The following is a 17,718-nucleotide window of genomic DNA, read 5'->3' as shown; positions in this document are numbered from 1 at the left end:
TAACTTAAAATCTAGAAGTAGGAGCCAAAATTTGATCTAATTCTCCTAGAGTCTGGGCGTAAGCAGCACTACAGTAGACTTCCAGCTTTGTAGGAAGGCAAAAGGAACATTGTTTCAAGATCTGGGGGGAAAAAGGATATGAACAGATTAGTGATATGGCTTTGCAAATGGGTGGGACATAATGGGTGGGACACTCCCTGAAACTAGGACTGGTGGCTTTGAGCTTGTGGTTCCACTACCCTCAAACTTGCCTTTGTTTTTCTCACTTTTCTATGTTGTTCACTCGCTTTCTAGACATTTAAGCTTCTTGAGAAAATGTGTCGATCTGTCTTCATCACACACACTTCCCAGCTCCTATCCTACTCAGTTAGTAAAACATGTTTACAGGGATGTGTTCTGCCACTGTTTTATCTGCAGATTACGTCTCGCCGTTCATGCCTATTCCTATGTGTTAACCAATGAGTAACGGCCTCCTATGAAGCCTTCTCTTGAATAGCTCCTGGACTCAACTTTGGAAATGAGACGCTCCATTTCCTCATTTGTACTTGGAGTCAGCCAAGTTTTCAAATGAAAGCGTTTACTATGGAACTCAGTTTCCACCTGATATTCTCAGGCAGGAACGTGACACTGAACACACCCTAGATGCACAGGAGCCAGCCGAGAGCCAGAGAAAGCAATAATGAGGCCGCTGTATGACTGAGCAAAGTTAGCAGGAAAGTGACTCAGAGCAATGGAGATGTGAAAGCGTTTGTTTCCTAGCACATATGCCAAGGAGTCGCACACCAAAAAGCAACGACTCTTTTCATTCCTGTTTTTGAAGTTAGCAAAGAGAAATTTTCTTTAAAAGTTTTAGACGTGAACACACTGTGATTCAGTCCCGATGCCCTCTCCTGGAGTTAGGTTAGCTTTCGGGGCCTGCTCAGGAGGAAGGCACTGTTCTCCACCAACCACACAGAGACCAGCTCCAGAGCCCCGGGCCAGCGGCGCCGGCCTCCGCTCAGGGGCATCCCTGACACCTCTCTGACTCAGAAACCTTGTGCTGCTCCTTAGGATTGCCGTTCGACTACAAGGGCACAGATCAGCATCAGCCAGGTAGACCCAGAGGGTGACAGCAGGAGGGGCCCAAGCTCAAAGCTTCCAAGTCCTCCGAATGCGTCACCTTCCAGCCACACTGATGTGGGTCACCAACCAAGTTCGCTGAGCTGTGGGGCGAGGGTTTCCCTTGGTCTGGTGGATGAAGCTCTGCCTCGAGGTTGAACAGGTCTGCAGCCCTCTGCCCTCCCAGAGATCTGGAGGCTGAGCTCCTTATCCGACAACTGACCCTTCCTGTGGCAGCCCCATAACTGCGCTTCCCACCACATGTGACAGGGACACACCTCCCATTGCAGGTGTCAGGGTTGAGCTCATCTGCTGGACCTCTGGGACGAAGTCCAGACAAACTCTTCACTATACAGTGACCAGTACCAGCAACTACAGCTGGACTGATGCTGCTGCTCCAATTTTGAAATAGTTCTAGATATGAATCACGGAAGGAGGACCTTCACTGAAATATTGGGGAAATACAGGGGAAGTGGAGTCTTGTAGCCTTGTTTTCTTGGTACTAGATTTGACCCCAGATTTTCTGAGGCGTGCTGGCTGATTGCTCTGTGATGGGGTGGCCAAGCCGGAGACAGCTCTGAGCTGGTCCTTGATGTGCAACTTAGGTGCTTTTCCAAAGTGGAGATACAGGTCTTTACAGTACAAGATACGAGGTTTGAATCTAGAAATTCTTTCCCCAAATAATAAGTTGTTTTCAACTTAATTGGTAGAAAAGACAAAGATGTAAACATTTCAGAAAACAAATTCTGGCTTAAACAGAAACATAAGTGAACCAAGAAGAATTCATTAAATAGTCTGTGAAGATGTAAATCTAATTAAAAGAAGGTAACTGGGCCCTAACAACATGCAATAATTTTGCTTTATATAATAACTTTTCATCCAGTTAGGACAGGAGGGCTGATGAAATATCTCCGTGTTCACTTAAGTGAAAGAGTTCATATTTCACATTCCTTTCCTCAGAGCCGTGTGTGGGTGCACTACGTTGTATCTGACATTTTCTGAAGGTGAAGAGACCTATCGCATCTCATAGCTCCCATTCACGAGTTGATATAATGCTGGGAGCCCCTGAGGCTGTCTGATGTTTTCTGAGCCACCCCAGCTCCCACACAGTGCTGCTGGGCTGATAGAGCCCGGCTCTCCGCCCTCCGTGCTCAGCTGGGCAGGGCAGTGGGCTGGTGCTGTGGCCCTAGTGCTCTGGGGGAAGCTCAGGGGCAGAGACAGGGCCAGGACTTGGGGTTGTTGGGGCTTGCAGCCATGGTGATACCCAGTGACTGTGTGTTTGCTCGACTGGAGAAAACAATCAAGAAAACCCTCAGACACGTGCTCTAGGTGGAGCGTTCGTGTATTATATTAAGAAGTAGCCGTGGAGAGACTCCCGTTCCTCCTCCCACTCCCACGGGGCTCTTGTTCTCCTTTACTCTCTCTTCCCCAAAGGAAGGGAGACTGCTTGCTGGGGGTCTCAGGTTCTCAGGGGTGGGCCACAGGGAGCGTAGTCACTGACCAGCAGGCCCTCAAACCATCTCGGCCCACTTCTCTTCTGCCTCTTGCTCTGCAAACAGACAGGCCTGTTTTGGCCAAAGACCTGATGTCCACGGGCCTTCTATCTTCACCCCTGCACTTCCTGGGTGAATTGTTGTGATGCCTACGTCATGGCTCTCTCCTGCCTCCGACCTGCCTTCTGTATGCAGAGCCCAGGGGGTAAGTCCCGAGGCCAGTGGGTGAGGAAATGGCAGGTAGACAGCACCACAGGCCCAGCACACAGCTCCACACAGCTGCTCAGGAGGCAGCCTCTTGCTTCGGGAGGACTGTATGGTACTTGTCCAGATTTTAAAAAGCGAACGTAGTTTCACTTCTGCTCTGGGTCTTCTCTTGGTCAGACATGTCAGGCTGTGAGGAATGGGTTGTCTGCACACTGCACAGGAATTGGTCAGCTTTGGATAATTTTGTCACAGTTGGGGACCAAGTGAGGAGGCTGGTCTGCAGGGTTGGGTACTGACATTCCCGTGAGATGGGAAGATCAGCAACTGAACACATAAAACACACCCGGGGATAACACACGCAGGCCTCTCAGTGCATTACAGTGTGCAGCCCAGGAAGGCAGAGGGCAACCTGCCACGTCTGATCCGAGTGAGACGTTGACGTGAGCTCCTGGCTTCATACCGACAGCTCTGCACATCAGTAAAGCTGCATGTGTGACACCCTGTTTCCCGCTCTGTCTGCTGAGGCATGAAGGGGGACACCCCTCAGCAGCGCCCCTCCTGGTCCCACCTGCACTTCTCCGCACGGCTCTGACCGTGCCCTTAGGAGAACCAGAATCCCTAGAGACCTGTCGAGGCCAAGGCTGTGGTAGAAGGAGAATTACAAAGAGCCATTTTTCATAAACTAAAAATTCAGGACCCCTGGCTGAGGAAAGTAGGAGCCGTGGAGTGAGGCAGGAGGCCCCTGCTGAGGGCCAGCCGTAGACGCAGTGTCAGGGTCGAAGGCCATCACTTGGCAATGCTAGTGAAGATGACGAGAGCGTCAGGCTGGAGCATCCTGGGTGCTGAGGATGGGGGTGACGTGGGTGAGAATCCCGACCTCCACAGTCTCAAGACCTGCCCCCAAGCCCATGTCACCACAAAGGGGAAGAGCGGTGCCTTCCTGAGGAAAGAGTGCCAAGGTCCTGGATGAGGGGATGTGGCCTGGGTGTCACTGACAGCCCAGCTCCCCAACAGACCAAGAGCAAAGCTCAGCTGCCTGCCATATTGTGGTCACTGTGGCGGGAGTTCCCACTACGGCCAGCACAGGGCACTGCAGGGCCAGGGGTCCAGACACCAGGGCCCTCAGGACTGAAGGGCATCGATGCACCAGCAGTCACAGCATCCTTGGCTGGCGGGTAGTTGGGACTTAGCAAGGGCTGGAGTGTAGATGGCAGTGTGGCCTCGTGCTGGTCTGGACTCTGAGAACGGCTGGACAAGACCGAGTCTCTGTGTGCATGGCTTGTTTACCAGTGGCTGAGGATAAAACCGTCCTAAGACGGGCACGTACCTATGTGTGTATTACAGATATTATAGAGAATATTGTGGGCACCATTATCTAACAGACCAAGTGGATATACCAGTATTTTCTGTATTGCACTAGCAAGATTTCTTTACTCTAGAAATTATTTCAAAACTCTTAGAATGAGATTTTTTTTTTAATTTTATGGAAAAAATGACAATCATTCAAAAAGTTTGTGTTAGAATGCAATCAATATTTAAACAGGTTTGTTTCTGCAATGCTTTAAAAAGGCAGTGATAAAGGAGATATTAAACTCATCTTAGTTGTTGAATAAAACAAATAAGAATGAGCAGGCATAAGAGGTTCACACTCCAGGAAAAGCGACTGACATCTCTAATAAATTCCATGTTTTGATTTTTCATTTCTGCTTGGACAGGCATATGCATGTAGGACTTTTTGTAAGCCATTTAAAATCATTTTGGAAGTAGGCAGGTTATAAATTATAGATGAATAAAATAGAGCAAAATGCATACAAATCTGTACTGACAATCAATATTAAAGGAAAGTAAACATCCGGGTGCTGGGAGTGGAATCTTCAGGGACCATAATAAAATTTCTCAGTTTTCCTTGTTATGTGTTGTTCTATCTAGGTCACAGTAAAACAATGTGATCAAAACGATCCTGCCTGTGGCAACACTTTTAAAACCTGCTCAGTTGCATTCAGCACCTGGGAATGAGCTCCTGGTGAGAGTCACTCTGGAGCCCACAGGAGGCACACGCAGTCCAGCTTCAATGGTGCCAGGAGTAGCATCCATCCTCCTGGCCTCCAGAGAAATGGGTCCTGCTCACCTTGTGTCCCATCTGGGCCGCAGGACCCCGCATCGCTGTTAGAGCAGAGAGTGTGTATTTCACCTCAGATGCACAGGAGGACTGTTGGGGGATTAATACTGCCATTATCAGAGAGGACATGATAATTCACAGAGCACCTTTGTCTCTGCTACTCATTTATTACACTCGTGTAATAAAGACGGGTTGTCATTTTTAGTGTATTAGGACATATTGATTATGACATATTAATATTTTGTAATTGACTTAAGGTGATAGAGATAATTCATGTCAGAACTAGGTCAGAAACAGGTTTTCTGATTTTACTGAATTGCAACTGTGGGAAACTGATAAAGGGAAACTTCCAACAGCGTGTTCTGAGTCCCTGTGTGCCATCGCTGTGCCTGGGATTGGAGCTACTAAATACACTTTAAATCCTGGAAGTAGAATCTTATCTTCTGAAGGGGGACAGTGGGGAAAATGGAAGCCCACGTGAACCGCGGGGTGAGGGGGCCTCCTAGGTGGGAATCCGGGGAAAGGTACCCAAGCTCACACAGTGGCTTCTCGCTGGTCCCTGGGAGGAGCCCAAGGTGGGAGGCGGAGGATGATACTGCTTCTGTAAAGGCTTCATGGTGGACGAGAGCAGTGGTGTGGAGACCGTCACCGTGTCCCCAGACTGCGGGCAGGGCCAGCAAGACATGACCCAGGTGCCACAGTGAAAGCTGAGTGGGTGCCGGAGCTGGGCCTGCAGGGACGGAGTTTTCTCTCTGCAGTATCACCCAAAACACGAAAGGAAGGCAGAGTGAGAGGACACAGCCCACGGGCCTGGAGCCAGGTAGGCAGAGGAGGGATCTGAGGCGTCTCCTCCTTTCTCTTAGAAAGCGGGTTGAGTGGCACATGAGGGGCCTCCGTATCCTCCATGTCCTGCCCGCCAGCCCTTCGGGGCTCTCAGTGTCCTTCACAGCCACCTGCCCTGGCGGAGGGGCTGGGGCAGGCTGCGGGCAGAGGAGGCCCAGGTCACCTCTTAGCAACCTCCCTGCGCGGGCACTCCGTCATGTGCTCTGTGGTTCAAACACCCAGTTCCTTTTACCATTTAGGCCCCACAGTTGTTCCATTGTAAAACCTGTCTATCCATCATCTACCCACTACCTCCCTATCTTTTTTCTACCTGTAATCTATCCCTATCTACCACTGTCTCCATCTCTATCATCCATTTATCTACCTATCCACCATTTTATCCTGTATCTTATCTATAATCTATCTCCATGAATCACTAGCTCCTCTCTCTCTCTCTCTCTCTCTCTCTCTCTCTCTCTCTCTCTCTGTCATCTATCACCTATTATCTATCTTAGTCATGGACAACAAAGAGGTTGAATTAGTGGGCACCCTCTGTTTCTCATTCGGCAGGTACCTACAGTGTTCTAGGCACTGGTGATTTAGGCCTGAAAAGGCCCATCATCTGGAACCAACTCTTCTTGAGGCACAGACCCCACATCACAAGCAGGAACACTAACTCCCCTATGTGCGTTCACACGCTCCTGCAGGTTTTCTATCTGGAGAGCACCTTTCTACTCACTTAATCAGCAAGTGGCTTAGCTGGGAAAGGGCTGGGGATGCCTGGGTGGGAAAATGAAGAAAGGCCCAGTGGCCCAGGACAGAGGGAAGGAGCACCCTCCAGGCTCATGACTATGAACAACCTTGGAATAGGAAGAGTGAGTTACGAAAACGGAGGTACTGAGAAGAAGCTAGAAATGCAGGTATGGTCAGATCATGCATGGTCGTTGGGCCAAATAAGGAGTCTGAGGTTTGGTCCTAATGTGATTAGGAACCTGGCATTTCAGCATGACTTTGCCCTACACAAAGTGTTTAAAAAGCTTTCCGGTTGCTAAATAGAGGATGCATTGTGCACAGGAGCGGAGCAGAGCCTGAGTTAGGGATGAGCATGGTGATGTGGCTGAGCCCACCGCTGGCCTGCACTGGGTGTGGGGGGGGAGATGGCCAGAGGAGAGGAGTCTATTGGGGACAGGATTTAGGAAGCCAGTGGGCGCCTGACGGAGGGCAGTGGGGGTCATGGAGCGGGAGGGAGCCTCAGGTGTGGTGGCTGCTGAGAGTGACAGGCACGCAGGGGCTGAGGAGACAGTCTGCATGTGCTGAAAGCCTGAGGACGGCACATGACCGACGGACGGACAGGGAGAGACAGCTGGCCTTCCTGAGTGGCCGGTTCGATTAAAGCTATCGGAGGGTCTGGAGACATTCCTCAGAGAGCAAGCATGAGCGCCGTGTGTTTTCAATACCGCACACCCATTTTGAATAGCCACCAGCTGGCTCACTACTTCCTCCTCTTCCTTTACACACTAGCGCCATCTTCGGCCTAGTTCACACTAAGAACTTGCCTGCTCCGGGGGGTCTCACCACCGGGTGTTTCCTTGATGTCCAGCTTATATCCTTGTTTACAGAACGGTTTCCGTGCAGGAGACGCTCAAGCACACATTTTCTGGAGAAGTCGTTAAGCTTGCTTATTCTTCCCCAAGCGCGATGCACCCCGCCAACCACAGGCCCGGTCTTGACCTGCCTTCCCGTATCAGGGCACCCTCTGCCCCTTGGCCTCAGCATCTGTACTCCTCCCAGCCCTCAGAAATGCAGGCGGGGCCCTTCAGGCGAAGGAAGCATTTTCCTTTCACACCTGTGTGTTTGAAATCATTGGCAGATCTCGGTGGGGAGAGGGTTCAGTGTGAGCCACACGGGGCCGGAGCACGGGGTCCGCAGCAAACACCCAAGCTAAACAGGAGCGAACAAGACCAGCTCTGGGGACATTTAGGTCTAAATGAAGGGGCCTGTGTCCTGGGCTGGGTGCTGGAGCTCTGCCCCTCTCTCCCACAGGTACCACGGTGCCTGCGCTGCTCAACAGCACCTCCAACCAGCTCTACCTGCGCTTCCAGTCCGATATCAGCGTGGCTGCCGCCGGTTTTCACCTGGAGTACAAAAGTAAGGCCATGCCGCTGTGTCTTTCATTGCTGCATTCATCACTTTCTAAAAGGAACCTCTGCTCATCAAGTAGTGACATTTTGTTGTTGAAAAACTATAAAAATTTATGAAAATGAGTCTTACAACACCAAGGTTGTGTGAAACTTTCCTAATGGAAGGTAAATTCATGGCGAAATGTGGAAGTTAGTTTCTGAAATAATTATAAAAAACAACTGCTATAATTTCATGTTGTTTGTGTTAAAAAATGCAAAAAACTGTAATATTACTAGTTTTCTATGAGTGATAACAAATATTCATATCAGCATCCAAAGACAGAAAATTTTAATTTCCAACTAGATTATGCCATAAGCCTCTTTCATTTATAGTCTCAAAGGCTGTTAAAATAAGAACTAACAGACAGCAGTCGCTTAGGGGCCTACTCTGCGTGCTATTCATTTTAATTAGAAGAAAGTATGGCAGAAGCAACACTAACCTTGGAGAAACGGATGTGAGGGATTTAATAGTCTGATGAACAGGATGACAAAGGTCAAATGCTCACCGCTTCTTTGGCATCTGATCTTGCAGGTGAACCCTGCAAAAGTGAAGTGAGAATTTGCAATGAGAGGTTTATTTTAGGACATGTTTTCAAGCATTAAAAATGCTGGATGTTGGCGTTCATCTCCTTTAATAAGCAGTTGCAAATAAGCAAATACACAGATAAGCTTTAATAAGTGATTTTTGAATTGAGACAAACGTTTTTCAGGATGTAGTACAGGCACACTTGGAAAGACTGCGTTTCCAGCTGGTGATAAATATTCTGAACCAGACACAAACCACAGGCCTGCTTCACATTCTGGTTAAATTTCCCTACTCATTACAGGCATTTGCATGCAAGTTCACTCTAATTTATATGAGTGGGAATGCTTTAGTGACAGTATAAAAGGATACTGGGGATGTTATTTATGTAGAATAAGTCTGGAAAAATCTGCTGTCTGATACATTTTGCCAATGTCTATAGATAGGAAAACGTAAACCTTATTTATGATAGTGTTGATAGATTAATTAATATATTAGGAATTTTATAATTGGTAAATGATTTTCTCCATCCAAAGTTGTATTATGGTTTCTGGCTTTTCTTTCATTCTTCATGGGGTGACATGCTAGTAAAACAATTAGTCTGTAATTATTCCACAGAATTATCTAGTACTCATGTGAGATTCCGCTCCCCCAGTGTAATTATCTACATTTCACTTTATTCCTAGTCAGTATAGTTCACTGAGGAACAAGCCTATTTCTCACTGAAATGAGCCACATTCAAGAATCCAAAGCCTTGCTTGAGAATCCAGAATCTTGTTTAATCACTTAAAGCATTTTTAATTTGGCCAAACAAAATGACACATTGGCATTAGTTGTGATTTTCTTTGTCAAGCAGTTATATTTCGAGGCTAACTAACACCATGCTAAGAGTTCATGTCACTGGGTATTAAGAAGAGTCTGTTCTCTGCTCTAACCCTTCAAGGCAGTTTGAAATGTGGATGTTATGATGTGTTTGTAGAATCAACCTTACTAATGTCTGCATCAAATGACCTAAGACTGTTGACACTATGTCACCAAAAGAGTATCTGTTGTTTCAAATCCGTCAGTATATTTGACCATCTACCTTCTGCAGATCTCTAAACTCATGTTTTTCACTAATATATATATATAACTATATATAAATACAAGATATGATTGATATAGCCATCAGTGTCTGCTTGATGCCTGGGCTTGCCCGGAGCCTCCCTCAGCTCTGCTCACAGTCCTTCCACACCTCTGTCTTTCTGGGTGGATTAACGGAACGCAGAGCATCCTGCACCCTGCCAAGGTCTGAGCACAGCTGTGGGCACAGCAAGCGTCTGCCAGGAACACTGCTTACTCAGCCCCTCAGTGGAGTCCCAGCCTCCCTGCAGGGGGAGGCCACAGATCCCCTGCCACCATTGGGTGGCACGTCATGTCAGCAGCAGATGGAAACGTGTGAAGGCTGTGACGCTCGGAGTCCACGGTGGAGGTCCAGCCGTCCAGCTCTGGAGGTGTGAGCGGTGGCTCCCATCAGAGCACAGTGTGTTCTCACTAGAGACCAGCCCAGCCTGAGGGCAGCCAGGGTCCACGCGTGATGCTGGGGAATTGCTCAGACAAGAGCAGCTTCCCTTGAGGGGAAGGGCTACAACACCCAGAGCAGGAAGGCTCCGAGGAAGGTGTGCAGATTCTGGGAGCTCCCATGGTGCAGGTGGGAGCTGGAGCCCTGGGACCCCTGAATGCCTAACTCGTCCTTCAGTTACCGGTTATCTGCCCTTTCGCATCGAGCACTCCGCAGGACATCTGAGAAGGAACACCAGGACCACACTCAGTCTGGTCTTGTTTTTGAAGAGAATCGCCCAAACCAAAAGATAGCAAATACCTAGAGATTCTAGTGTGCAGATATGTGGACAAAGGTGACATTGGTCTACTCTGGAAATCCCAAACCCTGACCTAATGTGCCCAGCAGGGAACTTGCTGCTAGGGAGCAAGACAGGGACGACATCATGGGCTCGTCATGACTGCAGTGGGGTCTGGGGGAGCACAGGTTCAATACGTGACCTGACACTGGGGGCCTCCGTGTGCTCGCCGATTTCTGTCTGTCTTCCCTTGTTCTCTGCTGGCTCTAGGGTTGACTTACACACAAACCCACCTCACTGTGGGCCTGTTAGAGCAGATTCTTAGGACATCCAGGGATTCCCTGGAGTCTCTGATGGCCCTTCTCACACATGGTGAAAACCATAGGAAGGAACCCTCTGACCCTGTGCTTCTGCCCTCCCCCTGTGCCCTCTGCTTCTGCCCTCCCCCTTAACTCTCTCCTTCTGCTCCGTCTCCTCCTTCCATTAGGCTAACGGGGGCCTACATTTTATTTTTACTTATGTTATATAATGTCCATACAGCATATTCTGCTTTATATTCTCAATGTTCTTTCAGGGCATTTAGAAATGATAAAAAAAAAAAAAAACCCAACTTTTGTATTTACCTTCAATTTTGCCATCTTTGAAGCTCTTCATTGCATTGTATGTTGTGGCTTCCACGTGTCCCCCCACCCTGTGCTCATGGTTTGGAGACTTGGTCCCCACTGCAGCTGTGTGGGGAAGGGTGCCTAAGGGCAGGTGATTACCAACAGGGTCATGTCCTCATGAGTGGACTGACACCCTCATCATGGGGATGGGGCTTTTCCAGGGCGTGGGATTGCCCCCTTGCTCTCTCCCTGTCTTTGACTCTCCATTACGGATGGCACTACTGCAAAGCCCCCATCGGATGCAGCTCTCTCAGCCCAAGACTTCCAGACCCCATAGCTGGGAGCAGACAACTCTCTTCTCATTGTAATTTACGCAGAACAGACACAGACAGGGTCCATCCGAGTTTCTGTGTGAGGATTTTCTGTCTCAAGACATTTTTGATGTCTTTTATTTATAAAAAAATTTTGGCCACTATTTTCCAAAATGTTTCTTTTTTTCAGTTCTCTTCCTCTACCTCTTCCGGGACGGTGATGGCACAGATGCCAGACTGAGGCTCCTCCCAGTTCCCACGGTTCTGGTGGTTTATTTGCTGCTCTGTTTTTCTTACGCAGTTGCTACTGACCTGTCTGCATCAGCACTTGGTCTTCCCTCGGCTGCATCAGTTCTGCTCACAAGTCCCTTAAAAGTGACCTTTGTCTCTCATTGGAGGATTTCCCCGCAGGATTTCCATTTGATTTTCTTGTTATTACCATCTCTCTACCAAAATTGCCCCTTTCCCTTCAGGTACATCAGCCATCTTTTCCACTGGAATCGTTCCTATGATTTTCATGGTTATATTAACATCCATGGCTGATCTTCCCTCTCTGTGAGCGCGCTCTGAATTTGGTTCTACCCTTGCTTTATCTCTCTGTATAGGATTGTCATTTCTTTTTTTCTTTTCTTTTTTGCACATCTCAGTCTTTCTTTGAAGCTGGACGCCATTAGAACCATGGAGACCCCCAAGGAATGTGTGCAGCCTGAGCTGAGTGAGCCTCTTCTGTGGTCTGTGGCATGGAGCCAGGCGGGAGATGAGCTGGGCCAGGGTCGTGCAGCTGCTGTGGTCACGTGGGGGCACGGCCTCTTCTGACCCTCTGGCAGTGAGGTCACACAGGTTGGGGGCTAAGTGCCTGACCTTCAGCCTCCAGTCCCTGATGCCTTTTCTGGAGAGCCAGTCTCTCTCCCAAGCCCGCCTCGCCTCTCCCGCAGAATTGCTGCTGCCACTTCCCCCTGCTGTTCACGCTGGGCTCAGGGAGTCCTTTGAGTTGGGCTTTTCCTGACTGTGTCCTCCAGTGGAATCTGCAGATCAAGACGGGGTTCTCTCAGCCTTCCCGCCCGCCTGCCAAGGCTGCCAAAGTCCACCTGAGGCTGGTCTGGGTGCTAGTTCCCTGCCAGTCCCAAGTGCAGGAGACCTCGATTTTGGAGCAGTCACAGGGTCTTGAGCTCCTGCCAGCTTTCCTGCCAGGTCCCCGGGTGTGGACAGGCTTTGCTCTCCCTGCTCAGAGCTGCCTGCAGGCCCTGCACACGCCCCCAGGTGACGGGCTTTTGTCTTTCACAGGAACTGGCAGCTCTGTTTCTGAGGGTCAGGTTCAGGAAGTGCCTGGGGTTCACAGAGCCCCGTCCTGGGGTCGGGGCGCTGATCCTTGACTACCCAGCGGGGTCCCTCAAGGAAGAGCAAACCCCCCAGTGTGCCCGCCATGGGCTGTGGGCTCGGCTGAGCCAGTCTCTGCGCTCTTCTGTGCTCTGCCCCAAGTTCAGCCTGTGTCCCCTCCTCCTGGAGGGGCTGTTCTTCAGAATTGGGGTCACCTGGTACCTGCAACCTCAGCACCCTGAGGGATCCGGAACAGCTGTGATCTTAGGGTCAGGCCTTTTCTCATTGTTAAGGTGGGAGTGATGTTTCATTTTGCAGATTTCTGTGTCCCAAATGGATGACATTTTTAAATTGCTCTAGTTCAAGATTTTTTTTTTTTTTTGACTTAGGGGTTTTAAAATTGCTCTAGTGGATTTTAAAATCACTCTTGGGGTTTGAGAGATTTAAAATTGCTCCAGTTTAAGGATAGTTATATGCGTGTAAAGATATTTTTTAGGTTAACCATTGGAAAGTGTTTCTTGAGTGCCTGTTTTTAAGTGATATTATCCATCTGTCTATCCTCTAACTCACACCTAACTTTTAAGTAGTGCTGTTTCATCATAATTGTGAAAAAAAATCATAGACATATCACAGAATTCAATTTAAGTACATCTACAATACAGACAAACTCTAGGTGCCGTGACTCCATCTATGGATGGAGTGGCTCTTCCAAGGTGGCTTGCAAGACGCCCTCTGTTCTGACTTGAATGCAGCAGGCAGGTTTAGCAGCCCCGTTTTCATGCGTGAGCCTTTTGAAGAAAGTGACCAGTGCTCTGGTTGAGCTGTATGTGGCTCTGCCCTGCTAGTTGGGAGGTGTCTGTGCCCTAGGTCGGCAGGGCACCATCCACACCATCTATCTGAAGGTAGTGCTGTGACCTCACGCAGCCCGTCACGGTTCTGGTCCGTCTAGTGCCAGCAGTGAGTCAAGCAGGCTCCAAGGTCACTCTTCACCAGGAAGCTTTTCTTCTCATGGTCTTTCTGAAGAGGGTATTTTCCAGTCAGAATTCACTCCTGGGAAAACCAATGGAGTTAACGTATATTCCTAGGGTCCATAGGGTGTGTCACCTGCCTGGAAAGCTGGTGAACAGACAAGCAGCTGGGCAGAAGGGATTTCAGCTAAGCTGGGACCCAGCACTGACTGTAGCCCAGCAGTGTGGAAGCCACGCCCCTGTGAGCGTCTGGGCCCTGGACAGCAGGACCTGCAGACGGAAGAGAGCCTGGACCGTGCGCGCTGCACCAGCCCGGAGCCTGGACTTTGCGCACCACAACAGCCTGGAGCGGGTTAATGCCAGGCTCACAATGCACCATGAAATCAGTGATCCCTAATTACCGTGAAAAAGAGGAAATTAGAAGAAATGTCAAAGTAGCGACTCTTTCAGTGTTTGAATTGGATGACATAAAAGATTAAATTAAGATTTTTTTTCACATTCTTGCCATACTTGCAAGTTCAGTGCATTAATTTTTATTAGTTAAATTAATATTAATCATTATAAAATGAGTGTGAAATATTTTACTTTTGTGCCTTATTGATATAGACTTTTATTTTATTTAAATATATTTTTTAGTTGTTGATGGATCTTTATTTCCTTTCTTTATTTATATGTGGTGCTGAGAATTGAACCCAGTGCCTCACCTATGCTAGGCAAGTGCTCTATCTCTGAGCTACAGCCCAGCCCCAAATTATTTTCTTTTACTCATTAATTTATCTTGAGAAGCCTGAGATAATATTACTATTTCAAGTATAAGTTCAAACTTACTCATGATTAAGTCCTCCTTTCGTGCACTTTTGTTGTTGGCATTTAGGTTTGCACTGAAAAATGTGGTATATCGTGTGTCAGTAAAACCTTGCCCCAAAGATATACAGTTAAATGAATAAAAAATAAGACCACCTAGATTCTAAAAAATGACAATTTGTCTTCTCCTAAGGAATTTAGTCCAACTAAAAAAATATGTGCACAATGAGGAAATTATTTTAACTAAAACAATTACAGGCAATGAAACTAAAAAAAAAAAAAAAAAAAAAAAGATTATGAAAGTATTATCCACCCAGACTAAAAATATTGCTATCATTAGGCCTTAAATTTACCTTTGACTTCTATGGCCAAGATTGCAAAAAATCAAACAGGACTTATTTAAATAAATTTTTTTAAATGGTAATTTAGAGACTAGTTAGTTTAGATACCCTTTCTTGTTCTGTATCCTAAGAGGTACTTGTAATAATCTTCAAAAATGGTTTCCTAGAATATGCAAAGGTGGCCTTTACCTGACAGTCCTCTAGACATTTTGTTGAGATACTGGAAACAGAGTGTGCCGCATTAATTTCTCCTGGTGGCTAAGTTGGTGACTGAGCCTGTCAACAGACTGTCATCAGCAGCAAGTCCTGCTTCCTGCAGGGTACTTTTAAAACACCCTTCTTATTGCTTGTTCACCAGGGATTTGGTGCATTTCACTTTCTTTGTGAATTCATCCCAAAACAAGCACTCAGAAGGAAGTATTTTAAAAGAGGATTAAAATCCTCGAAAATTCCTTAAGTTTTCTGAAATAAAAAGCACTAGACATATTTAGCAGAATGGTATCATAATTAAGCACACGCAACTTGGTCTAGTCCTCCATGATTATAATAATTTTTATAAATATATGCAAATTATCAGTGCGTGCATTAATGGCACTTTACTACGACATTCGTAATATAGACTTTTCTCATTTTGGTTCTCATTTTGGCTGGTCAGCCTGAGTATCACCCCCAGCCCTCACTGTTCCCTGGACACACGGGCAGGGCTCTTGCTCCAGCCCAGAGAAAGCAGCTCAGTGCTCCCCACAGAGGGACGCCGTAATCGGGGCTCATTCCATGGTGGATGAAGTTATCTTCTCAGCCACTTCATATGAAGTCCCTTGTATGTTTATTTCTATATTAACGATGAATCTGTTAATTCTATATTTTTTATTTATCTATTGACAGTGAATTTATTTTATTTTAAAAAATCCTGTAAGACCTCCTTTTAACTTTGCAGTTTGACAAAAAATGCATTCCTCTGTCCTGCCTAAATTGCTTTCGTGAACATCAATCAATAATCATTCATGGCATCCCACTTATCCTAACTGCACTGCAGATCATGGAAATGTTTCAAGCAATGTAAAATCTGGCTTCTGTTTTTACCCCACAGAGATTACAGAGACCCTCCCAAGAATGTAAATATAAAGACCACCTAGGTCCAGGATTATTTTTGTGTTGAATGTAACACAAAAGACCAACAAAACTCCTCCCTGTGATGTGTGGCATTTTAAAAGTACTTTAAGTTGCAGGTGCCTTGTAAATCACTCATCACCAGGTTCCGTGTGTGACTCTCGTCCTAAGTGAGGGGACTGAGAGGGCTTTCTGTGATAACTGTCCTGTGATCGCTGGGCCTCCTGGTCACTGCCCACTTGAGAAAGTCACCTGCTGCTGTCCTCCCGTGGCTCCTCTGGGAGCAGGCCTGCTGGAGGAAGAGTCTGGACACCAGCAGGTGTCCTTGGTACATCTGCTCTTGGGACTCGCTGGGCCTCATTTTGCTTTGTGTCCATGGGAGAGAGAACTCATTTTGCTCTTGGACCCAGTGTCCCCAAGTGTGTACAGGTGCTCCCTTTGTCTGCTCTGGGTGACTGCTATCTGGGCATCTCTCCTGCACTTGTCTCTACCCTCTGCACTCTGTATATAGAGTAGTGACAAGGCACACAGACAGATGTGGTCTCTGCCCACGTCAAGTTAAACATCTGGAAGACCAGCAGAGGGCTCTGGGGCCAGGATGGCCTTCGGTCTCAGCTACTCCTTGCACAGTGAAGGAAGGAGCAGCCAGCCTCAAAGACGTAGGAAAGCGGTGGGTCAAGGACAGCCCCTCTCAGAGGCCCCAGGTGGAAGGAGCCTGCCACACTCCTGAAACTAGGAAGCTAGAGGGGCCAGGTGACAGCAAGCAGAGATGGGAAGGAGCGCTGGGTGGGAACAGGGTGCGCAGGCCTGGTGCCAGGCACTGGGTTCCAGGAGTAGGTGGCAGGCGGGGGGTTTCCAGCAGTAGTGTCCATTGTCAGCAGGAGGGAGACTGGAGATCCGCGCGGGCAGCAGCCACAGCCCACTTCAGGCCCACATGGCGGACAGGAGGGTTTGAAGGCTGCGGTGGGGGAGCCGATGGGCCTCCTGGTGGAAGTTCCGATTCTCTCTTATGGATCTGTGTCTAAGGTGCGTAATAGAGAAACGAGGGTTTTTATTCAAATTTAACTTTTATAAATATCCAATTTTTTAATTTGATTTTTATTGGATTTTGTAATTTATGATTAAATCTTTAAAATGGAGGAATGAATCAAATTTTCTGGTGTAAGTAGCCCAGGTCTTTTTACCTTCCTTTTGCTTGTTCTGTGTGTGTGTGTGTTTTCCCTGGGTTGTGGGTTTCTACCTGCTGGCCGTGGTGTGTGTTCTTACTGAATGTCTGTGTCACTTTCCTGTGTATCACCGACTGCTATATGTGGGCCGTACGTAAGGATGTACATAAGGACCTGAAATGCTTTGTAGTTCTAGTCTGTCATGAATCTGCGTGGTTCTGAGACCGGCAAGGAAGCAGATTTGCCTTGTAACAATTGTAATTGTGGTTCTGCAGGTTAAGTTTTCTAGTAAGTTTACTCTCATTAAATGTTATTTTGTTCAGGTGAGTCTACTCTTGGAGTGGAAATGGCAGAATTGCTAAGTCACAGCAGCTTTGTGGGTTTGTGAGTGTGACTGCAGAGGCACAGTACGGCAGTTCTGACCAAGGGTCAAGCTGACGTCTGTGCACCTAAGCACCCTCTGTGTCCAAAGTGGGGTCACCTGAAGGGTTGTCCTGCAGGGACCCTTTGTAAAATGGACCCACGTGCTAAAACCCAACACATCAGAGACAAACTGTGATCATTTGAAAATGAGGATTGTTCTGCTGTGATCATTCTTTGATGCTCTCACCAGTTTTAGAATTCATGGCTGCTTGGCCATGACGTCTTTCCGTGTGCTTCTTGGCCATTTCTATACACCACTTTCTATTCAAGCTCTTGCTTTCCGAGTGGTCATGATGTCTGCACTTGACCATGTTGTGCGGTCATCTCAACGTACTGCTGCATTTGGTGTTCTAGTGCTACCAGTGTCCACCAGGGTATGGGTCTGTTGTGTGA

At 47.6% G+C, this 17,718-nt stretch overlaps 1 protein-coding gene across 1 annotated transcript in view; it reads left to right on the top strand.

The window, feature by feature from the left end:
* The window catches only part of Csmd1 (CUB and Sushi multiple domains 1), a 1,328,246-nt gene that overhangs the window by 1,148,891 nt on the left and 161,637 nt on the right, over nt 1-17,718 (top strand). The window contains exon 37 of the mRNA XM_077109222.1: nt 7,783-7,887. Coding sequence (XP_076965337.1) covers nt 7,783-7,887 — 105 coding nt within the window. The remainder of the gene's footprint in view (nt 1-7,782; nt 7,888-17,718) is intronic.

Source organism: Callospermophilus lateralis, chromosome 4 (genome assembly GCF_048772815.1).
Source record: "Callospermophilus lateralis isolate mCalLat2 chromosome 4, mCalLat2.hap1, whole genome shotgun sequence".
Lineage (NCBI taxonomy): Eukaryota > Metazoa > Chordata > Mammalia > Rodentia > Sciuridae > Callospermophilus > Callospermophilus lateralis.
This window is presented reverse-complemented; position numbering and strand designations above follow the sequence as displayed.